Source organism: Lampetra fluviatilis, unplaced genomic scaffold (genome assembly GCF_964198595.1).
Source record: "Lampetra fluviatilis unplaced genomic scaffold, kcLamFluv1.1 SCAFFOLD_718, whole genome shotgun sequence".
Lineage (NCBI taxonomy): Eukaryota > Metazoa > Chordata > Hyperoartia > Petromyzontiformes > Petromyzontidae > Lampetra > Lampetra fluviatilis.
In genome coordinates this window covers 45001-53041 of record NW_027621099.1, presented here as the reverse complement: position 1 = coordinate 53041, position 8041 = coordinate 45001, and the positions used below count along the sequence as shown (strand labels likewise).

Genomic DNA, 8041 nt, shown 5'->3' with positions numbered 1-8041 from the left:
TGGCGGAAAAACACGAAGTCGCGCTGGTTGTGAAACGTCAGCACGCGCCGTGCTGTGAAGCTGGGTCCGTGCGGGTGAGTGAGTGAGTGAGTGACTGAGTGACTGACTGAGTGACTGAGTGACTGACTGAGTGACTGACTGACTGAGTGAGTGACTGACTAACTGAGTGACTGACTGAGTGAGTGACTGAGTGACTGACTAACTGAGTGAGTGAGTGACTGAGCGACTGAGCGAGTGACTGACTGCCTGTCTGACTGCCTGTCTGACTGCCTAAGTGACTCATCACCGGTGATGGCGGAAAAACACGAAGTCGCGCTGGTTGTGAAACGTCAGCACGCGCCGTGCTGTGAAGCTGGGTCCGTGCGGGTGAGTGAGTGAGTGAGTGACTGAGTGACTGACTGAGTGACTGAGTGACTGACTGAGTGACTGACTGACTGAGTGAGTGACTGACTAACTGAGTGACTGACTGAGTGAGTGACTGAGTGACTGACTAACTGAGTGAGTGAGTGACTGAGCGACTGAGCGAGTGACTGACTGCCTGTCTGACTGCCTGTCTGACTGTCTAAGTGACTCATCACCGGTGATGGCGGAAAAACACGAAGTCGCGCTGGTTGTGAAACGTCAGCACGCGCCGTGCTGTGAAGCTGGGTCCGTGCGGGTGCAGCGCTGCAAGTTGCCGCGCCACACGGAGTCCGACTCGCGTCGAGAAATTGTTCAGGATCAACTCGGGGTTGGCGAGCGCCGAGGGAGCCGTGTCACGAGCCTTCAGTGAGGGGGGAGGGATACAAGGGTGGGTGAGTGGGTGAGTGGGTGGGTGGGTGAGTGGGTGAGTGGGTGAGTGGGTGAGTGGGTGGGTGGGTGAGTGGGTGAGTGGGTGGGTGGGTGAGTGGGTGGGTGAGTGGGTGAGTGGGTGAGTGGGTGGGTGAGTGGGTGAGTGGGTGGGTGGGTGAGTGGGTGAGTGGGTGGGTGGGTGAGTGGGTGGGTGAGTGGGTGAGTGGGTGAGTGGGTGGGTGAGTGGGTGAGTGGGTGGGTGGGTGAGTGGGTGGGTGAGTGGGTGGGTGGGTGGGTGAGTGGGTGAGTGGGGTGGGTGGGTGAGTGGGTGGGTGAGTGGGTGAGTGGGTGGGTGGGTGGGTGGGTGAGTGGGTGGGTGGGTGAGTGGGTGGGTGAGTGGGTGAGTGGGTGGGTGGGTGAGTGGGTGAGTGGGTGGGTGAGTGGGTGGGTGGGTGGGTGGGTGGGTGAGTGGGTGGATGAGTGGGTGAGTGGGTGGGTGGGTGAGTGGGTGGGTGAGTGAGTGGGTGGGTGGGTGAGTGGGTGGGTGAGTGGGTGGGTGAGTGGGTGGGTGAGTGGGTGGGTGAGTGGGTGGGTGAGTGGGTGGGTGAGTGGGTGGGTGGGTGAGTGGGTGGGTGGGTGAGTGGGTGGGTGGGTGAGTGGGTGGGTGAGTGGGTGAGTGAGTGGGTGAGTGGGTGAGTGGGTGGGTGAGTGGGTGGGTGAGTGGGTGAGTGGGTGAGTGGGTGGGTGGGTGAGTGGGTGGGTGGGTGAGTGGGTGGGTGGGTGAGTGGGTGGGTGAGTGGTGGGTGGGTGAGTGGGTGGGTGGGTGAGTGGGTGGGTGGGTGAGTGGGTGAGTGGGTGGGTGAGTGGGTGGGTGAGTGGGTGGGTGGGTGAGTGGGTGAGTGAGTGGGTGAGTGGGTGGGTGGGTGAGTGGGTGAGTGAGTGGGTGAGTGGGTGAGTGGGTGGGTGAGTGGGTGGGTGAGTGGGTGAGTGGGTGGGTGAGTGGGTGGGTGGGTGGGTGAGTGGGTGGGTGGGTGAGTGGGTGGGTGAGTGGGTGAGTGAGTGGGTGAGTGGGTGAGTGGGTGGGTGAGTGGGTGGGTGAGTGGGTGAGTGGGTGGGTGAGTGGGTGGGTGAGTGGGTGGGTGAGTGGGTGGGTGAGTGGGTGAGTGGGTGGGTGAGTGGGTGGGTGAGTGGGTGAGTGGGTGGGTGAGTGGGTGGGTGAGTGGGTGAGTGGGTGGGTGAGTGGGTGAGTGGGTAGGTGAGTGGGTGGGTGAGTGGGTGAGTGGGTGGGTGGGTGGGTGGGTGAGTGGGTGGGTGAGTGGGTGGGTGAGTGGGTGGGTGGGTGAGTGGGTGGGTGAGTGGGTGGGTGAGTGGGTGGGTGGGTGGGTGAGTGGGTGGGTGAGTGGGTGGGTGGGTGGGTGAGTGGGTGGGTGAGTGGGTGGGTGGGTGAGTGGGTGAGTGAGTGGGTGAGTGGGTGGGTGGGTGAGTGGGTGAGTGAGTGGGTGAGTGGGTGAGTGGGTGGGTGAGTGGGTGGGTGAGTGGGTGAGTGGGTGGGTGAGTGGGTGGGTGGGTGGGTGAGTGGGTGGGTGGGTGAGTGGGTGGGTGAGTGGGTGAGTGAGTGGGTGAGTGGGTGGTGGGTGGGTGAGTGGGTGGGTGAGTGGGTGAGTGGGTGGGTGAGTGGGTGGGTGAGTGGGTGGGTGAGTGGGTGGGTGAGTGGGTGAGTGGGTGGGTGAGTGGGTGGGTGAGTGGGTGAGTGGGTGGGTGAGTGGGTGGGTGAGTGGTGGGGTGGGTGGGGTGGTGGGTGGTGTGGGTGGTGGTGGGTGGGTGTGTGGGTGGGTGGGTGGGTGGTGGGTGGGTGGTGGGTGGGTGAGTGGGGGGGGTGGGGGTGGGGTGGGGGTGGGGGTGGGTGAGTGGGTGGGTGAGTGGGTGGGTGGGTGAGTGGGTGGGTGAGTGGGTGGGTGGGTGAGTGAGTGGGTGGGTGGGTGAGTGGGTGGGTGAGTGGGTGGGTGAGTGGGTGGGTCGGTGGGTGAGTGGGTGGGTGAGTGGGTGGGTGAGTGGGTGGGTGAGTGGGTGGGTGGGTGAGTGGGTGGGTGAGTGGGTGAGTGGGTGGGTGAGTGGGTGGGTGAGTGGGTGGGTGAGTGGGTGAGTGGGTGGGTGAGTGGGGGGTGAGTGGGTGAGTGGGTGGGTGAGTGGGTGAGTGGGTGGGTGAGTGGGTGGGTGGGTGAGTGGGTGGGTGGGTGAGTGGGTGAGTGGGTGGGTGAGTGGGTGGGTGAGTGGGTGGGTGAGTGGGTGGGTGGGTGAGTGGGTGAGTGGGTGGGTGAGTGGGTGAGTGGGTGGGTGAGTGGGTGGGTGAGTGGGTGGGTGAGTGGGGTGGGTGGGTGGGTGGGTGGGGTGGGTGAGTGGGTGGGTGGGTGGGTGAGTGGGTGGGTGAGTGGGTGGGTGAGTGGGTGAGTGGGTGGGTGAGTGGGTGAGTGGGTGGGTGAGTGGGTGGGTGAGTGGGTGGGTGGGTGAGTGGGTGGGTGGGTGAGTGAGTGGGTGGGTGGGTGGGTGGGTGGGTGAGTGGGTGGGTGGGTGAGTGGGTGAGTGGGTGAGTGGGTGGGTGGGTGGGTGAGTGGGTGGGTGGGTGAGTGGGTGGGTGGGTGGGTGAGTGGGTGGGTGAGTGGGTGGGTGGGTGGGTGAGTGGGTGAGTGGGTGGGTGGGTGAGTGAGTGGGTGAGTGGGTGGGTGAGTGGGTGAGTGAGTGGGTGAGTGAGTGGGTGGGTGAGTGGGTGGGTGGGTGAGTGGGTGGGTGAGTGGGTGAGTGAGTGGGTGAGTGGGTGGGTGGGTGAGTGGGTGGGTGAGAGAGTGAGTGGCTCAGTGAATGGCTGAGTGGGTAGGTGAGTGAGTGAGTGGCTGAGTGAGAGAGTGGATGGGTGAGTAGGTGAGTGAGTGACTGAGTGGGTGAGTGGCTGAGTGAGTGAGTGGGTGAGTGGGTGGGTAGGTGAGTGAGTGGGTGGGTGGGTGGGAGAGTGGGTGAGTGAGTGGGTGGGTGAGTGAGTGAGTGGGTGAGTGGGTGGGTGGGTGAGTGGGTGGGTAGGTGAGTGAGTGGGTGGGTGAGTGGGTGGGAGAGTGGGTGAGTGAGTGGGTGGGTGAGTGAGTGGGTGAGTGGATGAGTGAGTGAGTGGGTGGGTGAGTGGGTGGGTGAGTGGGTGGGTGGGTGAGAGAGTGAGTGGCTCAGTGAATGGCTGAGTGGGTAGGTGAGTGAGTGGCTGAGTGAGTGGGTGAGTGGGTGGGTAGGTGAGTGAGTGGGTGGGTGATTGAGAGAGTGGGTGAGTGGGTGAGTGAGTGGGTGGGTGAGTGGGTGAGTGAGTGTGAGTGGGTGAGTGGGTGAGTGAGTGTGAGTGGGTGAGTGAGTGTGAGTGGGTGGGTGAGTGAGTGGGTGGGTGGGTGGGTGGGTGAGTGGGTGGGTGGGTGGGTGACTGAGTGAGTGAGTGACTGAGTGAGTGAGTGACTGAGTGAGTGACTGAGTGAGTGAGTGAGTGACTGAGTGAGTGACTGAGTGACTGACTGAGTGACTGACTAAATGAGTGAGTAGGTGAGTAGGTGAGTGAGTGACTGAGTGAGTGACTGAGTGAGTGACTGAGTGAGTGACTGAGTGAGTGGTGTGTGAGTGACTGAGTGAGTGACTGAGTGAGTGACTGAGTGAGTGACTGAGTGAGTGAGTCGGTGAGTGAGTAGGTGAGTAGGTGAGTGAGTGACTGAGTGAGTGACTGAGTGACTGACTGAGTGACTGAATGAGTGAGTAGGTGAGTAGGTGAGTGAGTGACTGAGTGAGTGACTGAGTGACTGACTGAGTGAGTGACTGAGTGACTGACTGACTGAGTGACTGACTGAATGAGTGAGTAGGTGAGTAGGTGAGTGAGTGAGTGAGTGAGTGACTGAGTGAGTGACTGAGTGACTGAGTGACTGACTGAGTGACTGACTGAATGAGTGAGTAGGTGAGTAGGTGAGTGAGTGACTGAGTGAGTGACTGAGTGAGTGAGTGGTGTGTGAGTGAGTGACTGAGTGAGTGACTGAGTGAGTAATTGAGTAACTGAGTGACTGACTGAATGAATGAGTAGGTGAGTAGGTGAGTAGGTGAGTGAGTGACTGAGTGAGTGACTGAGTGAGTGACTGAGTGAGTGACTGAGTGAGTGACTGAGTGAGTAACTGAGTGACTGACTGAATGAGTGAGTAAGTGAGTAGGTGAGTGAGTAGGTGAGTGAGTGACTGAGTGACTGACTGAGTGAGTGAGTCGGTGAGTGAGTAGGTGAGTGAGTGACTGAGTGAGTGACTGAGTGACTGACTGAGTGACTGAATGAGTGAGTAGGTGAGTAGGTGAGTGAGTGACTGAGTGAGTGACTGAGTGAGTGACTGACTGAGTGAGTGACTGAGTGACTGACTGACTGAGTGACTGACTGAATGAGTGAGTAGATGAGTAGGTGAGTGAGTGAGTGAGTGACTGAGTGAGTGACTGAGTGAGTGAGTGACTGAGTGACTGACTGAGTGACTGACTGAATGAGTGAGTAGGTGAGTAGGTGAGTGAGTGACTGAGTGAGTGACTGAGTGAGTGAGTGGTGTGTGAGTGAGTGACTGAGTGAGTGACTGAGTGAGTGACTGAGTGATTGAGTAACTGAGTGACTGACTGAATGAATGAGTAGGTGAGTAGGTGAGTAGGTGAGTGAGTGACTGAGTGACTGAGTGACTGAGTGACTGAGTGAGTGACTGAGTGAGTGACTGAGTGAGTAACTGAGTGACTGACTGAATGAGTGAGTAGGTGAGTAGGTGAGTGAGTGACTGAGTGAGTGACTGAGTGAGTGACTGAGTGAGTGACTGAGTGAGTGACTGAGTGAGTAACTGAGTGACTGACTGAATGAGTAGGTGAGTAGGTGAGTGAGTGACTGAGTGAGTGAGTGGTGTGTGAGTGAGTGACTGAGTGAGTGACTGAGTAACTGAGTGACTGACTGAATGAGTGAGTAGGTGAGTAGGTGAGTAGGTGAGTGAGTGACTGAGTGACTGAGTGAGTGACTGAGTGAGTGACTGAGTGAGTGACTGAGTGAGTAACTGAGTGAGTAACTGAGTGACTGACTGAATGAGTGAGTAGGTGAGTAGGTGAGTGAGTGACTGAGTGACTGAGTGAGTGACTGAGTGAGTGACTGAGTGAGTGAGTGACTGAGTGAGTGACTGAGTGAGTGACTGAGTGAGTGACTGAGTGAGTGACTGAGTGAGTGACTGAGTGAGTGACTGAGTGAGTGACTGAGTGAGTGACGAGTGACTGAGTGAGTGACTGAGTGAGTGACTGAGTGAGTGACTGAGTGAGTGAGTGACTGACTGAATGAATGAGTAGGTGAGTAGGTGAGTAGGTGAGTGAGTGACTGAGTGACTGAGTGAGTGACTGAGTGAGTGACTGAGTGAGTGACTGAGTGAGTGAGTGACTGAGTGAGTGACTGAGTGAGTGACTGAGTGAGTGAGTGAGTGACTGAGTGAGTGACTGAGTGAGTGACTGAGTGAGTGAGTGAGTGACTGAGTGAGTGACTGAGTGAGTGAGTGACTGAGTGAGTGAGTGACTGAGTGAGTGACTGAGTGAGTGACTGAGTGAGTGACTGAGTAACTGAGTGACTGACTGAATGAATGAGTAGGTGAGTAGGTGAGTAGGTGAGTGAGTGACTGAGTGACTGAGTGACTGAGTGAGTGACTGAGTGAGTGACTGAGTGAGTGAGTAGGTGAGTGAGTGACTGAGTGACTGACTGAGTGAGTGAGTCGGTGAGTGAGTAGGTGACTGAGTGACTGAGTGACTGAGTGAGTGACTGAGTGAGTGACTGAGTGAGTGACTGAGTGAGTAACTGAGTGACTGACTGAATGAGTAGGTGAGTAGGTGAGTGAGTGACTGAGTGAGTGAGTGGTGTGTGAGTGAGTGACTGAGTGAGTGACTGAGTGAGTGACTGAGTAACTGAGTGACTGACTGAATGAGTAGGTGAGTAGGTGAGTAGGTGAGTGAGTGACTGAGTGAGTGACTGAGTGAGTGACTGAGTGAGTGACTGAGTGAGTGAGTGACTGAGTGAGTGAGTGACTGAGTGAGTGAGTGAGTCGGTGAGTGAGTAGGTGAGTAGGTGAGTGAGTGAGTGAGTGACTGAGTGAGTGACTGAGTGAGTGACTGAGTGAGTGACTGAGTGAGTGACTGAGTGAGTAACTGAGTGACTGACTGAATGAGTGAGTAGGTGAGTAGGTGAGTGACTGAGTGACTGAGTGAGTGACTGAGTGAGTGACTGAGTGAGTGACTGAGTGAGTAACTGAGTGACTGACTGAATGAGTGAGTAGGTGAGTAGGTGAGTAGGTGAGTGAGTGACTGAGTGACTGAGTGACTGAGTGAGTGACTGAATGAGTGACTGAGTGAGTGACTGAGTGAGTAACTGAGTGAGTAACTGAGTGACTGACTGAATGAGTGAGTAGGTGAGTAGGTGAGTGAGTGACTGAGTGACTGAGTGAGTGACTGAGTGAGTGACTGAGTGAGTGACTGGGTGAGTGACTGAGTAACTGAGTGACTGACTGAATGAATGAGTAGGTGAGTAGGTGAGTAGGTGAGTGAGTGACTGAGTGACTGAGTGACTGAGTGAGTGACTGAGTGAGTGACTGAGTGAGTGACTGAGTGACTGACTGAATGAATGAGTAGGTGAGTAGGTGAGTGAGTGAGTGACTGAGTGACTGAGTGAGTGAGTGACTGAGTGAGTGACTGAGTGAGTGACTGAGTGAGTGACTGAGTGAGTGCCTGAGTGAGTGAGTGAGTGCCTGAGTGAGTGAGTGACTGAGTGAGTGACTGAGTGACTGACTGAATGAATGAGTAGGTGAGTAGGTGAGTGACTGAGTGACTGAGTGAGTGAGTGAGTGACTGAGTGAGTGAGTGAGTGACTGAGTGAGTGAGTGAGTGAGTGCCTGAGTGAGTGAGTGAGTGTACCTTCCTTCGCTTGCTACACAAGCGAACACCACTCATCTTGAAGTGAGCGGTGGGTCCGTGTGGGAGGTGCGAGATGACCATTCCGTCTGAGAGCAGCACTCAGGAAAAACCCGCCATCATCACCATCACCACCATCATCACCATCATCACCACCACCATCATCATCATTACCATCACCACCATCACCACCATCACCACCACCATCACCACCATCATCATCATCACCACCATCACCACCATCACCACCATCACCACCATCACCACCATCATCATCATCATCATCACCATCACCACCATCATCATC

The 8041-nt window shown here is 56.8% G+C and overlaps 1 protein-coding gene across 1 annotated transcript in view; it reads right to left on the bottom strand.

The window, feature by feature from the left end:
• Positions 1 to 553: 553 nt before the first annotated feature.
• The window catches only part of RPF1 (ribosome production factor 1 homolog), a 16541-nt gene continuing 9053 nt past the window's right edge, over positions 554 to 8041 (bottom strand). The window contains exons 6-7 of the mRNA XM_078885189.1: positions 7738 to 7823; positions 554 to 763 (exon numbers count right to left, since the gene is read on the bottom strand). Of these exons, the coding sequence (XP_078741315.1) occupies positions 575 to 763; positions 7738 to 7823 (275 nt within the window). The 3' untranslated portion in view covers positions 554 to 574. The remainder of the gene's footprint in view (positions 764 to 7737; positions 7824 to 8041) is intronic.